Source organism: Nesoenas mayeri (assembly GCF_963082525.1).
Source record: "Nesoenas mayeri genome assembly, chromosome: 4".
In the NCBI taxonomy this organism is placed as follows: Eukaryota; Metazoa; Chordata; class Aves; order Columbiformes; family Columbidae; genus Nesoenas; species Nesoenas mayeri.
This window is the reverse complement of record NC_137540.1, coordinates 14,628,959-14,651,420: the sequence shown is the minus strand read 5'-3', so window position 1 is coordinate 14,651,420 and position 22,462 is coordinate 14,628,959. Positions and strand designations below refer to the sequence as shown.

The 22,462-nt window shown below is 38.7% G+C and overlaps 1 protein-coding gene across 7 annotated transcripts in view; it reads right to left on the bottom strand.

Moving 5' to 3' along the window:
* Positions 1-22,462, bottom strand: part of LARP1B (La ribonucleoprotein 1B) — a 34,041-nt gene that overhangs the window by 3,093 nt on the left and 8,486 nt on the right. For 3 of the 7 annotated variants that reach the window (XM_080343507.1, XM_080343510.1, XM_080343509.1), the window contains exons 2-17: positions 22,157-22,218; positions 21,016-21,075; positions 17,839-18,007; positions 16,300-16,443; positions 13,673-13,828; positions 13,276-13,444; positions 9,404-9,548; positions 8,963-9,137; positions 7,396-7,544; positions 6,512-6,883; positions 4,658-4,781; positions 3,592-3,803; positions 3,056-3,162; positions 2,389-2,549; positions 1,970-2,114; positions 140-249 (exon numbers count right to left, since the gene is read on the bottom strand). In XM_080343507.1, the coding sequence (XP_080199633.1) occupies positions 140-249; positions 1,970-2,114; positions 2,389-2,549; positions 3,056-3,162; positions 3,592-3,803; positions 4,658-4,781; positions 6,512-6,883; positions 7,396-7,544; positions 8,963-9,137; positions 9,404-9,548; positions 13,276-13,444; positions 13,673-13,828; positions 16,300-16,443; positions 17,839-18,007; positions 21,016-21,075; positions 22,157-22,218 (2,460 nt within the window). Of the gene's footprint in view, positions 1-139; positions 250-1,969; positions 2,115-2,388; positions 2,550-3,055; positions 3,163-3,591; positions 3,804-4,657; positions 4,782-6,511; positions 6,884-7,395; positions 7,545-8,962; positions 9,138-9,403; positions 9,549-12,239; positions 12,477-13,275; positions 13,445-13,672; positions 13,829-16,299; positions 16,444-17,838; positions 18,008-21,015; positions 21,076-22,156; positions 22,219-22,462 lie in introns of those variants that run through there. The other 4 variants (XM_080343506.1, XM_080343508.1, XM_080343505.1 and 1 more) reach the window with 3 other exon arrangements.

The following is a 22,462-nucleotide window of genomic DNA, read 5'->3' as shown; positions in this document are numbered from 1 at the left end:
TGCTTAAGAGAACGGTAAAATAAAAAGAACATGAACAAAAGTTGCTCTTGGGTTATTTAACAAGTCAGTGCCAAGGAACTGGATTATCTCCCAACTGAAGTTACCCCAGTGTGAGCAGTGACTGGCTTATGATAATTACCAGCTTCATAATCTCTCTTGGTTTCTTCTTGGAAATCCTTGAATATTTCTTGCCTGAACTTCTTTTCTAGGCCATAGCTGTAAAATCTAAACAAACATTCCAATCCGTACCTGTAAGAGAACAAAGAGGTGCGAAAATCTTACACATACACTCCCCAGAGGATCCAAGTTTTCAGTGTGTCCTTGCATTTAAGTGAATGGCATAGTCTATTTTACCCTTCTCCTAAAAACAAAACAAAATAAAAAACTTGCTTTTCACAGCTATTTTTCATCGACTTATTCTTCTGTAACACCTCCACAAATAATCCAAACTGACTCAGGAAAGGCAGGTTTGTCCCACGGTTTTAACTTAAGAACTACAGACACTATACACACGTATGAAAGACCAAAAAACCCCAAACACCACAAAAACGAAAAACACAGCACACGAAAAACCCCAACAACCAAACACCCTGCGTAGGGCAGGACTGTGTTCTCTCAGCAACAGGGTTTCTGGCTCGGTAGGCAGCAACGCTGTGGCTTTGGCTGCCACACGGTCACCAGAGCTGCCTCAGACAGCTGGGACCTCCTGTTCTGCATTCACTGGCTGTCACCTTAGACCCTTTAAGAGCCTTCGGAAGTTTCTCCTGGTAAGTGTATCCCTGGATAATCGCAGAGGATCAAGACAGCTCAGAGCAGAGACAAGGTATTAGTAAAGCCACCCCTGCAGCTCAGGGTCTGTCACTGCAGTCTCAGACAAGGTATCTGCACTTTGCCATCTCCATGGCCAGTCCGGCCTCACTTGGCACTCAGAACGTTGCGCGACCTTCTCTCTTTGGTGAGGGAAATGGGCAGCGGGCAGAGGGTGAAAGGAAGGGAATAACATCAAAAAGCTCCGGGGGCAGTGGTAATATCCTTTGGGGTCATTTTTCTGGTATTTTTGGAAGGCAAGAAACAGTCTGAACAAGCTGAATGAGGTTAAGAATGTCTTCACCTACGGGAAGACGAATCTCATGAGCATTTAGTAAGTACGGAGCTGACTTGTCACAGTTAAGTTACAGGATTGTGTAGAATTCGGGACCAGTTACAAGTCAGGACATGCTGTATGTTTAGCTATTTATCTGCAGATCGAGAGAGGTTCTCCTTCCCCTCTGCTCCACCCTGGTGAGACCCCATCTGGAATATTGTGTCCAGTTCTGGGCCCCTCAGTTCCAGAAGGACAGGGAACTGCTGGAGAGGGTCCAGTGTAGGGCAACAAAGATGATCAAGGGAGTGGAGCATCTCCCTTATGAGGAAAGGCTGAGGGAGCTGGGTCTCTTTAGCTTGGAGAAGAGGATACTGAGGGGTGACCTCATTAATGTTTATAAATATATAAAGGGTGAGTGCCACGAGGATGGAGCCAGGCTCTTCTCAGTAACAACCAATGATAGGACAAGGGGTAATGGGATCAAGCTGGAACACAAGAGGTTCCACTTAAATTTGAGAAGAAACTTCTTCTCAGTGAGGGTGACAGACACTGGAACAGGCTGCCCAGGGGGGTTGTGGAGTCTCCTTCTCTGGAGACATTCAAAACCCGCCTGGACATGTTCCTGTGAGACCTCACCTAGGCGTTCCTGCTCCAGCAGGGGGATTGGACTAGATGATCTTTTGAGGTCCCTTCCTATCCCAAACATACTGTGATATGCGAACAGTTTTTTGGTATTAAAATAACATGCGGACTGCTATTTTAAAATTTTACAAAGAGTCAAAGCTAATATTAAAAAAGTTCACCTCAGATATACATAAACTTCACAGTCATGAAGATGAATGGTAAGACCTCAACAGTTTTTAACCTCCAGAAGGAGCTGAATACCTGTAGTGTTCTTTTGCATCGTCTAGAGCAAGTTGTCTGAATTCTTCATACATTTTCCTGTTAAAGTGATCTCTCAGGAAAAAGGACCAGAAACGAAAAAGTGTGTTCATTTCTTGGGACTGGCCAATTCCCAACCGTTTCCTCTCTAGCGGGGAGGGAAAAAAAAGCTATTTTAAATTTTTCGGCAGAATATTTTCAGGTGCTTTCCCATTAGTAATACACACACAAGATCTTCAAGTAGCTTAAGTTAAAATTTGAGGGTATTATTTTGTCAGGGAATTTAAAGTTAAATGCAAAGCAGAGTTCTTTTCCTTCCCAAGAAAATATTAAGAATAACGAACAATGTGGAGAAAGCTGGTATCAGATGATACCTGGTAACCTCTACCTAAAATTTTAGGATGCGCCTTTTAGCAGCTTACCCGCTAGACACCTTCGCCGATATTTGTGGTACACGTGTTGAGTGAAGCCATTTTCCTTTAACAGTTCATGAGAAGGATGGTGAAACTTTGGGAGAGAATTTGGGGTACACCCGTAACTTCCTGCTAGTGGAGCTCCTTCTGAAGGCGAAGCACTGGAACTGCTGAAGGAAAAAAAAGTACAACAAAAACACCACAATACATTTTTGCCCAAGCAGTGCTTTTCTACACTATCAGTTTTCAACCATTCTCATCAACACAAGAGCTGTTAGAATAGTGCGGTCACCTATGACCACTACAACGTGTGCCTGGGGTCCCACATGCACCTCAAGAAAATCACATTCTGTGCCAACATGTCAAAAAACAGGGCATTTTGGACAACAAGAGTGAAACATTCTGGTAAGGCTTGATTTTTAAATGATCATTTAAAGGCAAGCAAAATGACTGAAGTGAACATCAGTACATCAAGCAATATTAGTGCTACTATAAGCATGGATCCAAGAACACTGCAAGAACAGTCTAGTTAGCTTACTTCCAAACAGCCTTGTGTTGTTTTTTCTTTCTTGATGGCTCTTTTCTTGCTTCCATTATATTGACCACAGTCTGTTTCTTCATTAGCAGTGAGAACTAATGACACTGCAACAGATTTTCTATGACAAAGAAAATTTACCTCACAGAGGAAGTCCTGGGCCTGTGGTCTCTGGAATCCATCACCCAGCCAACGTGACACTCTAAAGGAGGATTTGTACTGTGTCGTGTTTTTCTTTTTCTTGGGGCCTAAGAAAGTAAAAGAAGTATTTATTTCCCTAATTTGATTTCACTCGTTTTCTCCCTCTTAAAACAGAGTTCTAAAAATGCTATATTCTATCTAAGACATTATAAAGTCACAACATTCCAGTCTCATAATCTAAATATTCATCTTTCAAGTTTCATGATCTAAAGATTCATCTTCTGTAACAAATTGAAAATCTTTAGACTTTACAGTTTTTCATCAAGGACTTTTAAGAAATGTTACAAAGAAAACTCAGAAACCACTTTGTAGAAATAAAAAAAAGAATTAATACGGTAAATATTTTTAAGATAAACAATAAAAAAGTACAAGTGTTTCATTTTTTTGCCTTTTCATGATTGTTAAATTGTATGCACAGACATGAATTTTACAAGCTTTTTCTGGTTTTAAAAAAAATATCACGTCTTTCCGTTTACCTTTACATCAACAGATTGTGCTTCTTTAACAACAGGATAGAACCTGGGTGTTTTGTTGGGATCCTGCAGCCTTGGGGTGCGAGGTGTTCGTGGGGTGACGCCAGGGTGAACGCAGGGAGAATCTGGAACTGCTGTTGGCAACGATTGAGCCATTGCTGCTGCTGGCGGTACTTCGATACTTGACAGATCAGAAGCCATCTCCCCTGCTAAATCTGTAGGCAGGAAGGAAAAACCTCCATTTTCAAGACAAACTTAGGATTTCCAAGCCTAAACTCCCCTAGTATCTAGTACCTTAAAGGCCTGTTGAATTTTGAGGGAACTACACCGTTCACAAAAGGATAGTTGAAGTAACAAAAAGCACTTGGTGTACAAGCAATACAAACTGACTGCTCAAAACTATGAAATCAATATTTCAGGCAGGCATTTGCTAGAAAATTCAAATCTATTTCTTTCTTACTTGTTTGTTCTTTTCTATTCACATTAGCAAGGTAATGGAAAGTAAACATTTGTGAAAGTGTAACCACCTTCTTGCCTTTTGGTGAGGTGGTTTTCTTCAACTACTTTGAAGATGCTACTAGCATGTGTCTTAGTAAATGTTAATAATAATACCATATCAGAAATACCTTGAAAGATAAGGTTTGAACATTGTGACTGCTCAGTAATGTTATGATACAACTAGAAGATTCTTCTAACCTCCCTTCCTTCTACTCCATTTCCCATAAAAATCCAAGTTTCTAGATGCTTCACAATGTTCCTACCTATTACTTTACACATTGTAAATGCCAAGTTACCCAGCAAGGACCTGGTGTTGGTATATGGTGACAAGAAGACAGAACATTGCCTGTTGATGTTCATATATATCCTGAAAAGTCGCTTCTTCTAATGCAACAGAAATCATGGCACTGATAAACAGCTGATTATGTAAAAAATTAGAAAAAAATTAAAAAGCCCCTCAGACTACAGACTGAACCAAAATTAAAATATTACCCAGGCAGAAAGAGTTAACACACCTACAAAATGGTTCTCCAGTACACGGATTCTCAAAACCAATATTTGTATTACTTACCTTTCTGTAAGCCTGGAGGTGCTGGAGGGACTTCTTGGGTTGGATCAGCAATTGGTTCTGGTGCAAGATGATAACATTCTTCTTTGCTAATGAGATTTAGCTTCTTAAAGTTCTCGATCTCTTGCTGAATTTAGAGAAAGCAAATTGTAAACACAAATCACAGCAACAGATATCATCCTGAGCAATGGGTGAATTTCATAGAAGAGAAAATAAACAAGCCAGAATTGACAGGCAGCTACCTGCACACAGCCAGCACAGATTTTGTGTAAGGAAGATGGAAGCAGTCTCCAGCACACACTGTCAAAACGTTGCCATGAACACTGTATGTAACCTTCAAAAAGAGCTCATGCTCTCTCGCTACAAGAAACGGTTGTGCCAACAAATGGGTGAATGGAGCCAAGTAAGGCCGACTACATAGGATTGTTCACAGACAAATAGGAACAAGATATAACTGAGATCCTGTCCCTTGCCAAGCCCAAAACCATCCTTCTGCAGTAAGTGTGCCAAGGAAGGTCCCAGCAATTCAGGGGAGAGGTCCTGCTCCCTTTCTCAGGCTACATCTAAAGAAAAGCCAGTATTTGTAAATAAAGTGTTCAGCCTTTTTTTGTTTTTTAGGACTGGTAGCTTAAAATGCAAAAGGACAGGATTTTCCAAGACGCACAGCAGCATCTCCAATCACTCATGCCCCTACTCAACTGAAGATGAGGTGGCACATGTGTGTGCACAAAAAATCTTGTTTAAATCATTGCCAAGTACATAACAACAATTAAAATTTCTCTTGCTGTGCGCTACTTCTCACTCTCCTCCTCCAGTTTGCTGGCTTTCTTGGTCCATTTCCTTTCTAATAAAAACTCCGTATTCTGAATTCTACCTTCATTTCTGGCTCTTATTCTCAACACTCATTTCTACCTTTGCCAGCTCTTTTTCATACCCACCTGCTCCATTTCTCCTTTACGCTGCTTTCCCCCCGCCCATCCCAGCTTTGCCCTGATGCACAGATACAGCTGCTCCCCTCACTGCTTAGTGTTTAGGTAATTCTATATTTCTGTACACATAACATCTGCTCGTGGTACCATAGGATTGCCTACAGATACACCACTGGCTGTGCTTCACTCGCACAAAATAAGGGGGGTTCTTAATAATCCAAGAGCAGTGAGCGACAGCACTGCACTGTGCCATGGTGACCTCTGCCTATGAAGTGCTGGAGTTCAGCTCAAATGTAATTTTACAGTTGCTTAGTATACCAAAACAAATAGATTAAAATAAAAAAAGAAATCACAAAGCTGACAATCTTGCAAAGTTTTGAAAACCTCCAAGACCTGGGCCTACGCACAGGTTAGAAACTAAAAGAGTTTCCATCAAAAATAAGGTGTGCAATCCAAAGTTTCAGTTGCTCACAGAGCAATTATTCTAACAAGTTACAAAGGAAACAGAACCTTAGTAAAAAAACCACTTCAAAATGACTGCTTTACCTTCCTGTCTCTTTTCATCTCATCTCAGACATGTGCCCCCTGCCCCTATGGAAGGGGTTTGCAAATGTTATGAAACAAATTATTCACAGAACAAGAAAACACTGGAAAAAGTTGAACCATCTCCAAAATGTTAAAACTAGTTCTAAAAAATATTCAATGTTTCTGGTCAAATCTGTAACAAGAAAAACTTGCTGGTTTTGCTTTCAACTGTTTACAATATTATCAAAATAAAGATAATTCAATGAAGCTGTAAATTCAACTACTGACACTTTTCATTTTTGAAAGCGTAGCATTTTGTAATTACATAGCAGATGGCTGAAATTAATTTTGGAACTGTCTAGACAGGTATGGTGGTTTTCAGGTCAAAAATGAAGAGAGTTACCTTCATGATAGTGTCATTTTCACTCTGCTCCGTCCACAAATCCTGTTCATAATAGTACAAGCCATCATTAATAACTTTAGCAAGTTCTGATGTAATTTTTGCATGGCATACATGGTTGCCAGTATGGCCTCCACCAAGGTGTTTTCTCATATACGGTGGTGTCTGTGTTACAATCAAAATCTTGTTTATGTCCTGATCATCAATTTCATATTCCGAATCGCTGTCTGACCAATCAGTAAATTTATTCTTCCGACCTTGAATTTGTTCCATCTCTTCATCAAACATAAAATCAAGTTCTTCCTGTTCTTGTTCCTCTGGAGGTGGGGGTGGCTGTTGGTGATCTGATGTTTGATCAGGTATAGGAACACTTTCCTAAGTTAGAAAAGGTAATGTATTTTATATTTGAATTGGATAGTGAGTATCCAAAATGGGAGACAAATAGAACACGATAGAATGTTTGCAATAAATGAATGTATGGGAATTAGAAACAATACAGCCACTTTCAGATGTTTATTACATAAATTACTGTTCTAAATAATTCTGCCATAAGCTTTTAGAACAATCCTCAATGTGCATTACAATACATTTTTCAATAATCAACAGCAACAACTGTCCCTTCAGTGGCGAAAGAAAAAACAAAAAACAAACCAAAAAACCCACGCACGCAGTATTTCCTTTTCATGTTGGTGAGGTTTGGATCAGGATTTTAAACACATTTAGTTATTCCGGGTATGGCAGAGTGAGAAGTACGCACACTAACAGTATTGCACTATCAAGTATTACATATGTTAAGACACGAAAAATCTTGTTTTATAGTATAATCTGAAAGTTGGCAGGTTTTGCATTTGTTTATTTAACCATAAGTTAAAGGGTTTTGATTTTACCTTTAGTTTGACCGTGGGTGCATGATGCCTCTTCTTCACTTCTATCCAAGGCTCAGAGTCCAAGTCTGGCAAACTTGTAGACAATCCTTTAGACATTGTCTGAAAATTACTCGTTTCAGTGTTTTCCTTTGGAGAACTTGGTGCAGACTCTAGCATTGGAAAACAGTAGTTCAGTTCCCATCAGGGCTTGTTCTGTTTGGTTTTTAATGGTTTCAGTAGCCTTTCTTCTAACCACAGTACTATTTTTCTAGCTCTATGATTAAATATAACACTTATCAGCAGAACTCCTTTTCATTTTTAGGAGATAGCTTTTCACGGTTCACTCAACATCTTCAGAAAATATCAATTTTAGCAGCTGTCCTGGTTTTGTTAAAAACAAGTTTATCTTTCAGTGAATTTTCCTGTCAGCTAAAGTCTTCTTACTAACTGCACTTTTCTGAAAGGTAGATACATGTTTTGGTAGACATAGAAATGGAACGCACGGTCGTTGACAAGTATGGATGCATGTCCCACGAGAGCAGTGAACTGAAACAGGTGACCAAAAACTGACCAACTAAGTATTCCATCCCATTCATATAAAAGTGGGTGATCATGAGGATCTCATCCCTTTTTCCTATGGCCGACATTAGGAGAGGACCTTGCAAGTTGTCCCTGCGAACTGAGGCCTAGTGACAGACTGAATCCAGCTCCAGTTGGCTGCAGAGTCCAGTCCAGGACTTCAGGTGCCGGCCCTACATCTGCCGGAGCAGTTGCTGCCACTTTCACGATTGGTTTTGTGTATTTTGTAATATTTTCTCTATTTTATTCGTAGCATTAGTGAAACATTTTTTAATTGTTCCAAATCTCTTCTCTCAGTCCTTCTTTCCCTCCCAACCGCCTGTCCTGAGTGGGAGGAGGGGAGGGGGGGGCTAAAGGGGAAACGGAGGAGAGAGTAGGTTAACAATATATCTGCCACTGTTTATTGTCACCCTGCAATCAAACCTTGACAGCAACTTATTTACAAAAGAAAGTAGCTAACAGTTTGAGGAAAAATTATGTGTTATTCAGTAAAGAAGAACAGCACATTAGGGACCTGTTTTCACCATTCTCTAGCTCTATGGATGAGTGCCTGACTCAGTCTTCAGATTTCCCTTTTACCTCCAGCCAACATTTTAGTAAAAAGATTTCCTTGCCAAGGGCTGTCAGCAAACAAAGCCATCTCCTATTAATAATGTCAATGAGATCCCCATCCAAAAGCAGGGTGCACCAAATAACAAGTTAACTTTCAGCTGTTACCAAAATGAAGCAGATTTTATGACTAACTTAAGATTACTATTACTACTTCTACTACTACTACCGTAGTCCTTTATACTATATTCTGGAGAATGTTTGCAGCCATAACGCATAAGACACATTTTTAATGGACTTCACATCAGCCATGTGACTTGGCAACTGCAATGCTGACAGGCGTATGAGCTGAATAAGTGGTTACCAAATGTACAACTTCTATTATGAAATCAGTAGCAAGAAGCAAATAGCCTAACCTAGAGAGTCCTAAACTTATGTTTCTATAAAATAAATCCTTTACCAGTATGTGAGTCAAAAATTTGGCCTGGGATGAATTCTGGACAATTGATGAGCTGAGAAAAGTCAGTTGGTGGCAGGCTGCACGGAGGGGGACCTGGAATTGGCCACTTTTCTGGATCGACCCTTTTTCTTATCCTCTGATCCACAGTTTCAACTTCTGTACTGTCCTTTAGGGCCTGTGTGCAAAGCATATTATAGCGTTTAAAACTTCACATATCCAGCACCACCGCCCCAAAAACCACAAACAAACAAACCAGTAACAAAACAAACCAACCAACCCACAAAACTTTGCAATTTAATAGCAAAAAATGTTTATAAAATAATTTATAAAATCCTTGTCATAGCAAACAGAATTTTTTCTTAACTTCATAGCACTGACTTTAAATGGCTCTACAAGATTAATGAAGCAACTTTGTACATACATACTTCAGAATTCTCTTACCTCCAAAATGAGTGCAGCATTTGTAGTCAGAGCCTGCATCCGACGGAAGCTAGCAATCAATGAAACAGGCAGAAATCCTTGTTGGTCCATCTTTCTCCTCAGAAAGAAGTCTCTTTCCAAATTTTCTGTGCTGAAATAATACTCACTGCAGAAAGAAACATGTGAAGATGAGTCTATTATAGGTTAAAGAAAATCCTAAAAAAGCAACTTAGAGATTTGCTGTTAAAGTCTTCCATTAAATCAGAGCATACTTTGTCATCAACAAAATCCTTCTTTCAACAGGTGTATCATTACAAGTATGACTTACAGAACAGCATACATGCTCAACACGTTAAGAGACTTACAGTCCAGTACATACGAGTATAAATCAAAGACTCTACAACATTTGCATGTATGAACTGCATAAGGAAAAACTATGCTCAATTTTTTCATTCACCCATCCTCTCCCTTATTACTTACATGAACGGAAGGAAACAACATTCTCTTAGCCTCCATATAGATGAAGGACACCTACTGCTTACAGTCAGGGCATAAGTTATTTCCCACACAGCAGTATCAGCACACCTTCATCCTCAACTGTTAGTTTTTTCCCAGTTCCAGTACATTACAAGGTTTAAATATCCTATCTGAGTGTTGAGGCACGTCTATGTGCTCTGAATCACTACTTCAAGCATGCTTGTGGGAAGATGAGAAAACAAAAATAGTAATTCTGTATTTGTCATGAAACTGTACCAAAAGGCACAACAATTCATGGAGAAAGGTAAAGTCTAAAAGAAGAGATGATTTTTAGTGGATAAAGAAGGACAAGGACCATTGCAGGAATCTGACAATACCACAGAACAAGAGAGACAAAGGACAAAGACACAGCAGAAACACTAATCTTCTTAAACAATGAAGTTGCTCTATGAAAAGATCAGGGTGTCGAGATGTTCTACACTTAGTGCAGAGAAAAAGGAATTCAAATCATGATCTGTCATACAATGCAAGGGAAGGAGAAGAAATCCTATGAAAAAGAATGGAAAGAAGATTATCATGGTGACTAAAATCTAGGCCTTTCACAGAGTTTACACATCATACCATGATTTTGCATATTACGTCCATATTACTACTCCCTCATTAGGTTCATGACAATGTAGGTAGGGAAATATTTAATGGAGAACAATTCAAAATTCTACAACACAAAACCAGAGGCAGTGCAAAATAAAACAAGAGAGCATTAAAACGCTGAGGAAAAAGAACCCCACATGCAAACATAAATAGTTAATTCTAATTTCAACAAAATATCAAATGCTAAGTGTCTCCACTGAAGTTGGGCTCAAGGCCAAAGTTATCAAAAGGAGAGGACTGTGATGCCACCATTGATATAATTTCTTTCTATAATTTTTGGTAAAGAAATTGGAAGCAAAAGCTCTCTATATGAAACACTCAGCTCCAAGACAGAATGAATACAAAGTCTCAAAGTTAGACAATAAGACATAGGACAAATGAAAACACTGCCATTACATCAGAGTGAAAAGAGAAGAGAATAAGGCTTTCGGAGAATTAAGCTCTTGCTCAGAGCTACGTAAACTGATCAGCAAAGCACCTGCACACAAAGAGAAGGTTTCCTTCAAGAGTATTCTGTTTAGTGAACCGCTATGCTTCTTTTCCCCTCCCCATCTTGAAGATAAGCAAGCACAAAAGCCATGTACCAACATTCTACTAAGGTTACCTTTACAGTCATACAGTAAAGGTAAAATCTTGTAAGGATTCACATAGTTAAAAATTCCACAAGCAGAAAGGGACAATGACTGAACTGCCTCACTTGATGTCCATCACTCTAGAAAAAGGAATGTGAAAGACCATTAATGATAAATGAAGACAATGCACAAGCTTGCTCCAAGTAGAAGGGCAAAACTAAACACACACACACACCCTCCAGCTTTTCTTTTTCATTTTCCTCGGAGTCCCTTCAGTTATTCTTGAATTGATGCAGACTTGGATGTATGTCTGAACTTCAGTTTGTTTCTTTATTTTTTAAAGAAGAGGACTTGAATAAAGATCTACTGTATGTTTCAGACTGAGGAGTTGTTAAGCACTGAAACTTTTAAGACTGACAACTTCAGCCTGTAATTAAAAACATTAAAGATATTTTTGTACGTAATACAAATACTACTCTCTCCTGTACATCAAGCTGGTTTGTGGGACAAGAATGAACTGCTTGATAGCAATATATTTCTTACTGTAACTGCACATGGACTCAGTTGCACACAGTCTCTAAGATTTTTCCCTATTAAGCAGGTAAACTGTTTTAAAATTCAAACCAATCTCACTTCTCTAATATATGCCGATTTATCTGGGACTCCATAAGGAACTCTGAGACCTAACATTTCTGTGTAGCTTTATTCTGTATAAACTTCCTTCTTTGGCATAGTCACTTTAATATTTTATAACTAAATTATGAAAGGCAGACAAAACCATCCCCATTTAGAAGTTAATAACAGGTAACTGATGAATAAAGTCTCTTTCCCATAATCTTTTAATGTGATAAAAGAAGTGATAACAAAACCACTTTTTTGGTTTTTTTAAGGAGTATAAAAATAGTGAAGTTATGCTCTAAACCTGCTCAAGAATCTCCCTTTTTCTCACGGAAAGCAAACTCCACAATCAAACTGCCTTAGGAGTTTATACGAGACAAGCAACCAAAGGCTCTGCTTAGCCAGCCATGCCAAGTCTTCTATAGACAACTGCCAACCTCTTGGTGCTAAAATAAAATACAAATATAACCAGGAGTCAGATGTGACCAATGCCGTAACTGACATTTTTCTCAGCAAAGGGGGACATCATCATGTCCTACCTTAGAAGGTCTGGATTCTACACTGCATGCCCAGAAATCTGGCCAACAGTGGAGTGTCTGTGCTCCTCCCTCACTTGTCTGAGGACAGTGCAGGCCGATTATCCTGACATGGGGGTACATGTCCACTGTCAGGTGTCATAGGGGCCTGGCAGCAAGAGCAACAAAAAAGACTGCAATAGAAGTTTTGAAGTTGATAGCCCCATGCCAGATACTTTCTGCCCTTAAAGAGGCTTTTTTCTTCCTTTTTGCGTCAACTGTAACAAAAGAAGCAAGAATACAATAAGCAAGTTGCTTTATGGAATACGAGGGCAATCAAAAACCACCACGAAGGCAGCGCAGAGAAATGCCATTGCAAGTACAGAAGATGAAATATCTGCCAGTGGTGGAAACTGTCTCTTTAAAATGAACTAGTGGTTTCCAGGCCCTTTTTGACATGCCTCCTGGTGATAATCAGTCTTCCAGATGGTTTCTCCTTGCCTAATGGTGCACACGAGAAAGTAAACATTTCAGATTATCGAAAAATCAAGTACCATTGCAAAACCACTCTCTTTCAATTAAATGTTTCAGGTGAAACACTCTGAACATATAAAACTAACAAGACTTCTCAAAGTGAAATTGAGAGCAAACAGGGGAGACCTCTAGCTACATCACCCAAGAAAAGCTTTATAGGCAAACACCAACGGTACTCAAAAGCACAAGCTCAGAGACATCCATATCTCAATTACATGACAACATGAAAAGAGGGCTATGTACCATAAATAAAGCGGGTATACGAGTTAGAGCCAGACTACAGCACACGATGCAGAACAGCTTCCTTATAATTCCTCCCCATCGCTCGAGTTTTTCCACCCCACTGTCAATAAATTCAAACTGACACTGGTGATGGTCAAATCAAAAAGTTAAATTGAAATGCATTAATATCCTTCTTTATATAGATATTAGGGATTCAACACTGCTTGAAATTAGTTATTTTAACTTAACTAGTTCTCTAAAAGTAGAGAGTTCTCTAAAATTGTCCATTAAACAATCTACTTACATTTGATGTTTTATATATTCTTTGAGAAGTGCTTCATCCACAGAATACATCTGCACTCCTGTTCCGTCCCCATAGTAATACATCATACTAGCACTAAGCTCAGGTTGAAACACTGGGTCAGTTCCTTCACCATACAGTTCCTGATAACCAACTGAATATTCAAAGTTCACTTCAAAATAAAGGAGAACATAAAAGAAAGATGATGAAAAATATTAATTCGAGCACACAAATACTTTAAGGCAAGATACACACTGCTATTTTACTGTTGGTTTTCAGTATCTGATTTTAAAAAGACTCAAGTTACTTAGTTATATTACGTTACAGGATATGTTTTTCGAGACAACTCTTACTTCATGTGCAAACAATAACATTATAAAAACAGTTTTAAAGTATATACTTCTCTGCATACTTCTGGGGTTTCCCCTGCCTCGTCCTCTTCCTCTGCCTCGTCCTCTTCCTCTGCCTCTGGAGAATCCTCGAACACTGCCACCCTCACTTCTCACGCTGCACACTTCGTCATGATCATCTCTCTTTTCTCTATCGCGACGCCAATCTTTAAGAGAAAAAAGCACAATACTTGCAATCGTAGTTAAATATCACAGGATAATTAAGCAGTGTCTGATTTATTCCTAGGTATTAACAAGAAAACATTGCAGTGAAAAACATGTGTCTCTGCTTTCTGGATGCTCAGAAAGTCTGAAGGAAATGGCACTGCAGAATATCTGATCAGTGACAAAAAGGCCTTTGTAACACGGAGCTCTCAGCTTGGGCCCAGGCAATCCACTGACTCAGCCATGCTGGCTAGAGCAGAAGGGCAGATCTGAAGTTGCAGGGGTGAAAGGGTGAGGCCCCACCAGCCATGCCTAAGGGCGAGTCAGGCAGAAGCTCTTAGCAATAAAGAAGAGTAAACTGGCTTGACTAGCAGTCAGTCTCTAACGCTTCTGAAGCAACTGGACACTCTGGCGCCAGCTCAGGGATTGCAGTACCTACAATGGGCATGGGACAGGAAAGAGCGATCACGCAGTTCTCCTTCTAGGCAAGGTAATACAGTCTCCTCTACTGAACAACTCCCAGCACCTAGAGAGAGCTGGGAAGAGCTGTCAGCTCTTGATCCTGCTCCGGGTATGATTTCCACAGCAATGGCTCTCTGGAGAGTCCCTTTTGTTCCCCCTCCCTGACCCGCCCATTTAACAGCAATCATTTATTCTCCACTGGTCACGCCCTAAACTGAGCTTTTAAGTTAAGAACCAGTTCTTGGCAACACACACAAATTTAAGATGATTCTGTGACAATCTCTGGAAGATTTCCACATAAGTATGTGGCCTGCACATGACAAAAGACCTAAAACAGACCCCAGGGACCTCAGCTCCACTCATCACAAGACTTCAAAACAGGTATAATTCTCACTCTACCCATGAGAGAAAACAAAGCCCTCTCTCACACACACTCTCCCTCTCTTTTCCTAACATTTGAGACTTCCATCTTCAGTCAGTCACCCTTGTTTAAAGTTTCTCCAAGTTGTAATTGGATTGTCTTCCAGATCCCAGGGGCCTCTTTGTCAGTGGAGTGCCTGGGGATGCAGCCCCTACCTGAGCAAATTGAGAGCTGCTAGATTTAACACAAGATTGAAGAAAGACATTCTCTGTTCATACTAGAAATCTTGTTTCACTAGAAACTATTTTAATGAACCCTACAACAAAATATGTACACTCATACATTCAGGTTGCTGCACGCCATATTCTGTCAAATAAGACTCTGAATTTATGAATATCATAATCTGTATGTGTGCATCTCACTGGGAGTTTGGACTTTAGCCTTTGCACTTGCAGCCTTAGAGACGCCAAATACATGGGCATCATTTGAACTGTTCCCCAAATCAGTTTCATTTTTGCACTCTAAGAGTACATGTGGCTTAGACACATGCAAAAGTCCTACATATAACATCATAATGAGCTAGTATTGTATTTAAGCCTGAAACAAGTTTTTTATTTAAACAGCCAGTGTTCCTGAAAAGCAGATGGTTTATGTTCTCTCATACTGAAACTGGTCTTGAATCACTAGAGCCTTGAGGTAGAGTACACGCTACAAGTTTCTGGTCATTTGACCACTAGATTGCTGAGGAATAATTGCTGAAGTGGTACACTAACAAAAATCCTTCCCCCGCCTCGTCCATCCCTCAGACATCCATATCAAACCCTTCTATCAATGTTCCTAAAATGACCTCATAAACCAATCCCATCTCAGTAGCATCCAGCACTTACTATAATGAGCAAATATTTAAATTGTTAATGTACATTACAATCTTAAAACTTAAATGCAAATGCATAAACCAAAGAGTTACCCTCAGCCTAAGACTTCTGCCACCTGACAAGCTGTATTCAGAACACCTGAGGACCAGAAGCAGAACCAGCTATGGTGCATTTCTCCCTCTGTTGCGCTAGTACAACCTTTTGCACAGCCCTGCTGTGAAACAGGTCAGGGAGCTGAGGGAACTGGTCCAGCTTAAAGGGAAAAACATCAGTAGAACTGCCAAAGCAGAGTTCAAAGTGTAGGTCCATGAGCAAGTGCTCTGGTAGCAACAAGCTGCAGGAATAAGAACAGGACAGAGCAGCCACCTTATAAGACTATTTCCAAGCTTTCTACATTGTAAAGCTGTGGCCCAAGACTCTGTAGGTGGCTGTAAAGAGAAAAATACACACTGCTGATTCAGAGCACCAGCACATGCTGTAAAGACAAGCTATTTCCAAACACAGGCAGTGACTGAGACATCACAACTCTGATGAGCTTGTGAAGATGTTAAAAAAAAAAAAATCAAATCTGACAGCTTTTAAACAAAACTTCCCAATTTAAAATTTGTTAAAATACAGTACAATTTATTTATTTATTGGCAAACGTTAACACTAGCTCTTACCCAGTACAGGTAAAATCAAGTTTCACCAAAACCTACCATTCTAATACCTACTCACGCAGTATTATACTTGATTTGCCACAAATAGAAAGACTCGGAGAGTGAAAACTACTTACTTCTTGTCTCATTCCGTCTGTTGTTGTGAGATATTAACTTGTTTGTTTCCAGCAGAGATCTTGAGCTAGTTCGAGAGCCTGGTCTTTCTTGACTGTCTGACCTTACATCATCCAAGTGAAGCGGGACCCATTTCTGTTTGTTACCTTGAAAAGTTAATATATTACTCTTAATTATGGTACTTACTTTATTTTTCAGCTCCTGAGAAGTTTCTATACAATTCTTTTTGTAGAACTAGTAACAGTTTATTTCAAAGTTTAAAAACTGGGAGAAGCTTAACATAGAAATTTTAAGAGGTTATGAATGACTAAACAATAATAAGTGCAGTAAACAGGAATCTCTCAAGCTGAAAGGTAACCTTACCTAAGTTTTAAATATATGAAATGAAGGTGAGCTTCTTTATTTAATGAATTTTTAGATGTAAGCTCCATCACTGAGAATTTATAGCCACATAAGTGTTAAATATATAAATTCATTATCATAAAATTACACATGAAACTTAAAGGTAAACAATAACACATCAGGTTAACCACTCAAATAAAGACTTCAATCACACACCATAAAAAATGTCCCGTGAATTTAGCTGTAGTACTATAGTTTTACCTCGAAATATTCAGATTAAGTTCATTCATGTGCATCAAAAATTATTAGCAAAGCTGTATTTTGTTGTAGGCTGGCCTAAAATAGCCATTAACCATTTATTTAACTATAATATTTTCTGTTCTATACTTGATTGAGATAGTGGGCTTCATACCATCGAAGCCAAGAAATATAAGCAAATACATAAAATGTGTTATCCACACCAGGGGAAAAAAAATAATAGCTTGTGAATGTGGAAAGCTTTGCTTTCAATTTCCACTTAGACTGAAAAAAATAAGGCAAAACAGGATTTGTTTTTAAATACATCTACAAAAAGATCAACAAATATAAACAACAAAGGTCTTTAGGATCTGAAGAAATATCAGCAGAGAAGCAAGAAAAAAAAGCAGCTGATGGCAGCAATATCTTAAACTATCTCAGCTGTTTCTCCAGCCTTCTCCAGTCTAATTGACCAGATGAGATACAGGTTTGCTTCTTATTTTTAATGTAACAGGATGGATCAAAAGGAAATGAATAACCTGGTTTAGTTTTCAAGTGATCACTTCAAGGTGTAAGCTAATAGTAAAACATGAAAATTAAAGTGTTAGTATATATAGTAACAGACACACATACATATGCAAATAAATTAACATAATGCTATTTATTGAAATAAAGATATGAGAGACAGTAATGTTTTAAACAGCCATGCTAAAAATTTCCAGAAATTGTAAGAACACCAGCAGGACACAAACTGCTTTTTCCTCAGAATTCCTATTTGACTAAAGAGAACACTCCAAAACCTGAGAAAGGAAACCTGCTTTAAGCTTCATAGCAGAAGGCAATATATCTTGTTATCACCTAGAAAATGCAAAACATGAAATGTTTCATTGAGTCTTTCAACTGGAATTAATGTAACTGTAACAATGGTGACTTACTGCATTATACATAGTGCCCAAACTGACCTTTTTTCCTTTGGTTATTAGTTGGAGCTTCATCTTCACTAATATTATCTCCTGGACCATCTGGCTTTGCCTCCAGTTTGTCCTTGATTCCATTATTGCTTTTTTGATCAGATTTCTCCTCCTTTTCTTTTTTATTTGTTGGCTTCTTAGTGTGACTTACAGTCTTACACTGCAAGAGATATCAGTAATTATTTCTGACAGTACAGCTGCTGGCAGCAAAAGGTATAAATCTCCTTTACCTATTAAAATTCCTTTATTATTACCTGTTCTCAGCATCTTCAGCAGGGTGAGTTTTAAGAACTGAGCTGTTCTGTAAAGTCTCAGTTTAAATAGTTCTACTTTTGGCTAGTTTGGCAAGACTATAAAAATAATTTTTAGATTAAGAAAGGTTTGTTTGCCTTTTTTTTTTAAAAAAAAAAAATGGCAGAGCGCATAACAATCATGTTCCAATACCTCAAAATATATTTTATAGGAAAGAAAGAAAGATTACTTACTGGTACCTATTATTCAGATGGATTATCTCTAAAAATCTGTGCTTACAGAATGCTAAATGGTAAATGAGAAATCCCCATGATGCTGTACAATCTCAAGAGCATGCCAGAAGCTCATGTAAACTATAGGGAGCCCAAGGTTTTAACTCCGACAGTTCTGTTCCACTAAATCAGCACATGAACCAAAGACCAGAGGATGTGGAGGTGTATGATTACAGATTTATTTTTCCCCACATTAGGATATGGCATTTACTGAGAACTGTGTGCCTTTGAATAGTGCCAGCATCCTGCAGATCATCACTTCTTGGAAATCCCACAGAACAACAAGTTTCAAAGTAGGCAAAATGAACAGCGTTTTAGCAATCAGTGGAAAGCTTCCTTTGGATTGCATATAATATCTACCTGCAAAATTAAGCTTCGCAGATGTTTCTGCCAAACGGAAAGAATTCTCCTATGTTGTGGAGATGACTTTGAACCTGCTGGAGTACATATGGTAGATACTGCAGTACTATGCTGTAACGAATTTGGATGCAAAGACTTCCCCCAGACAAATCAATTGCAATTAAAGACCAACTAAATGTTATTTGGTTTAACCGTCACAACATGAATTTGTGTACTGAAATTCTCATGTACTTAAGTCTGCAAAAAGTTAATTAACATCTATGCAACACAATCTAGATCATCTGGTAAAACAAAGAAAGAAAATACTCTCAACGCAGACTATTTCAGACAGAAACATAAAAGAAGTATATTCTTATGAAACACTACATATGTATCTAGTATCAAGTATATGCTACAGTACAGTAAATGAGTACTTCTGACAAAGCTTATAAATACTTTTTTCAAAAAAAGTCAAATCAAGGATCTTGTCTAAATCCTCAGCCTTGATGGGATGTATGCACACACCAAAATATTCTAACTGGTATCTGGGCAAACGATTGAGCATCAATTTAAATTTTTGGCATATAATCTATTCAGGTTTTAAAGATTCTTCTAGCAATCTCAAGGATTTTCTTTGAGATCCTGTAGAACAAGCTATCAGAGGAGGCAAATTCTACCTAGTAGTAAACATAAGGTTGTGTCACATCTACAGACACCTATAATTTTGACCTTTGATGCTAAAAGTCTGGTTAGAAACCTGAAAACGTTTTGTTGCTGATATAAACAACGAAGTTCTGACAATCAATTGGGGGAGAAGTGAGGGTGTTGGAAACTGAGCCCGCAGGACAAATGATTCATGCCAAACTACCTTAGTATTCTTTTTCAGTTTTTGTTTGGACACTTTCAATTATACAGTGCACATGGTTGAACCCAAATCTACTGGTTTCCCTCACCAAGAAAACAGTAAAAGCATCACAGGGGTGCTGCAGAACTAAAGCAAAGAGTGAAATGGCACTGTCCTGGTTTTGTTAAAAACAAGACCAGTTTCTCTTTCAGTTAAGTTCTTATAAGTAACTGCACTTTTCTGAACTTGGCTGCCTGTTTTTCAGATACTCTTTGCTCTGGAGGTGTTAACCGTAGCAATGGTATGCAGAAGAGCCCCAGGTTTGAACTTATCGCTATGGCAGCCAAGGTTACTGATACATTTCACACATTCTGTAAGTGAGAGGGGCGTATTTCCAAGGAGCGGTGCACAGGACAGGTGACTAAAATTGATCAGTTAAGTATTCCATCCCATACACATCATACACCCTATAAAAAGTGTGAGATCATGAGGGTCTCACTCTCTTCAACCATGGCTGGTATCTGAAGAGGACCCTGCCAGTCGTGCCTACGATCCCAGGCCTGGTTCCAGACCCTGCATCCCTCAATCCAGTTCCAGTTTGCTGTGGAGCCCAGCCCAGGACTTCCGGGTGCCTGCCCTGCAGCCACTCAAGCTGTGCTGGCTCTGCCCCCGGGGAAGTTAAAGATTGGTTTTGTATATTTTGTGTTGTTTCCTCTAATTATTAGTAGCATTAGTAAAGCATTTTTAAACTTCTTTCAACTTGCAAGTCTCTCTCCCTTTTCCTCCTATTCCCTTTCCTTAGTGGGGAGGGCGGGGGTTAAGGGAGAGCATCTGCCTCAGTTTATTGTCACCCTGCAGTGAAAGATGACAGGCACCTAATAGCTTGCTGTGCTCTGTCCTCATTTTAAATAACATGGCATAAAAGAGGTGTAAGGTATATATGTACTTATCACTTAAGATGCAGGAAAAGGAAGATAATGTAATGGAACAGTGTTAACTAAACATCCAGCAAGGCGAAACTAGATCAAAGGAATAGGGATGGAGCAAGGACAAATAAGCTGTCCTAAGACAACCTGCACAAATCAATCTGAGTGACAAGGGAGGGCAGCACACTCACAAACCCAAAGGTCGTGGGTCCTCTTGTCTGCACATAAACTTCCCAAAGAGTGGAAAATAGAAGTTCTAAAATGGTACAGTAAACACGGCACAATTTTGCCTACATGTCCATGACACACCACTAATGATACATGGAATATAGATGTGTGGGCTTGTGAAGGGTTCAGAACTCTTGTACCAATGCAGACAGTTAAGCATGGATCAGTATTCCGAATTACGGACATTTCTGCTGAAACCCTACAACACCCAAAGCACATCTGGTGGGGGGGGGGGGGGGGGAAGGGAATCATATTTAGTCAATATAGTTTTTAAAAAATAATACCGAAGGTAACCAAGGATACTTACTTCATTGTTTGCTATCTCACTTGGTGTTGGCCAGTTTGTGATATCACCAAAATCACTAGCCTGCAAAGACGACAAACAGTTTGTACTACTTCCTAAATTCAGTCCTTTTTAACACATGAAAGATGTCAGTCATGACTCAGACGCCCTAACTATCCCTTTGAGCAGAATTGTTAGAAGTAGCAAATTTTAGAAACTGAGAAATACAACAGAAAATAAGCACAAAACTCTTAAAAAAAAGAATATGATCAGCTGTAGAAAGAGCTAGTAATTGCAGTTACATCCAAATCACGGTCCAACACATCTTACCTAGCCTGTGATTAGTATAACTGTCTGAAGAACACCTTCATGAGGAATACATTAAGTAAGCACGGCCAAAAAGACAGCAAGCAAGCAAAATTTTCTACATTCTGTTATTAAAAAAACTAAGAGGGCTTATAACTTCTGAGCACACACAAAACTGTCAGACTAAATATTGTTTTACATGTAGCTTCCTATGTGATTTAAGGGTATCTACGCTTTAAAAGTCTTTTAGCTTTTGGAAGACCTTTGAGCAGAGGTGTTAATTCAACCTGAAAAGGGGTGGTTATACAAAATTTTAGAAACTTAAATTTTCAGTAAAAGGATTCAGTGTCTCCTGTTGTCATAATAACAATTTTATAACAGCACATAAAGCATATCACTAACATGATATGCAAAAAGGATTTCCAAACCAAATCTATAATCACTCGTGCTCAAATGAAGTTGTTTCTTTGCAGACTCTTCACATTTTATATACTTCCATTGCTCTGTTAAATAACAGTGCCTTTCTTTATCTCTTATACATATAGCACTTTAGCTTCCCTTCTAATTTTAATTTCCTTTCCTTTTTTACTTTTTTTGTCTTCAAAATTTACCGTCACCAAGACAGAACATAATATTTCAGTTGTAACTTCAAAATACCTTGCTATCTTTTTATTTTAGTAATATTAGCTATTTACCATAGTGAATATTTACAGCCAGAAATATTCTTTTGAAATTATTTTATTTTCCTACCATATTACCAGCTGAGCTACATGCCAGTTTAGATTAACAGGTTAGATTAACTTGGATTTCTACCATAATCAGTTCAACATAACTAAACATCCTTCTGGCAAATACAAACCTTGCTGCATTTCCTTGTCCTGGGTTTTGCTGCTTTTATAACTTTAGTGGAATTTTGCAGTTCTGAAAAAGACAAAAAATATTTTCAGGTGAAGAATTAGACTGCATTTTAGAAGAGTATGGAAGGTATACTGTAACAGCTCTATTTAACTATCTGTCACATTACACCAAAGGTTTTTTGATGCCTTGGTATCAAAGTAAAGGAACATTTCCCAAAAGTAACTAATAGTACATAATATTGAAAAACTCACATTCATAATGAGTGCAAATAATTTGAAAACTGGGTGTGCAGGATACTGCATAGCAC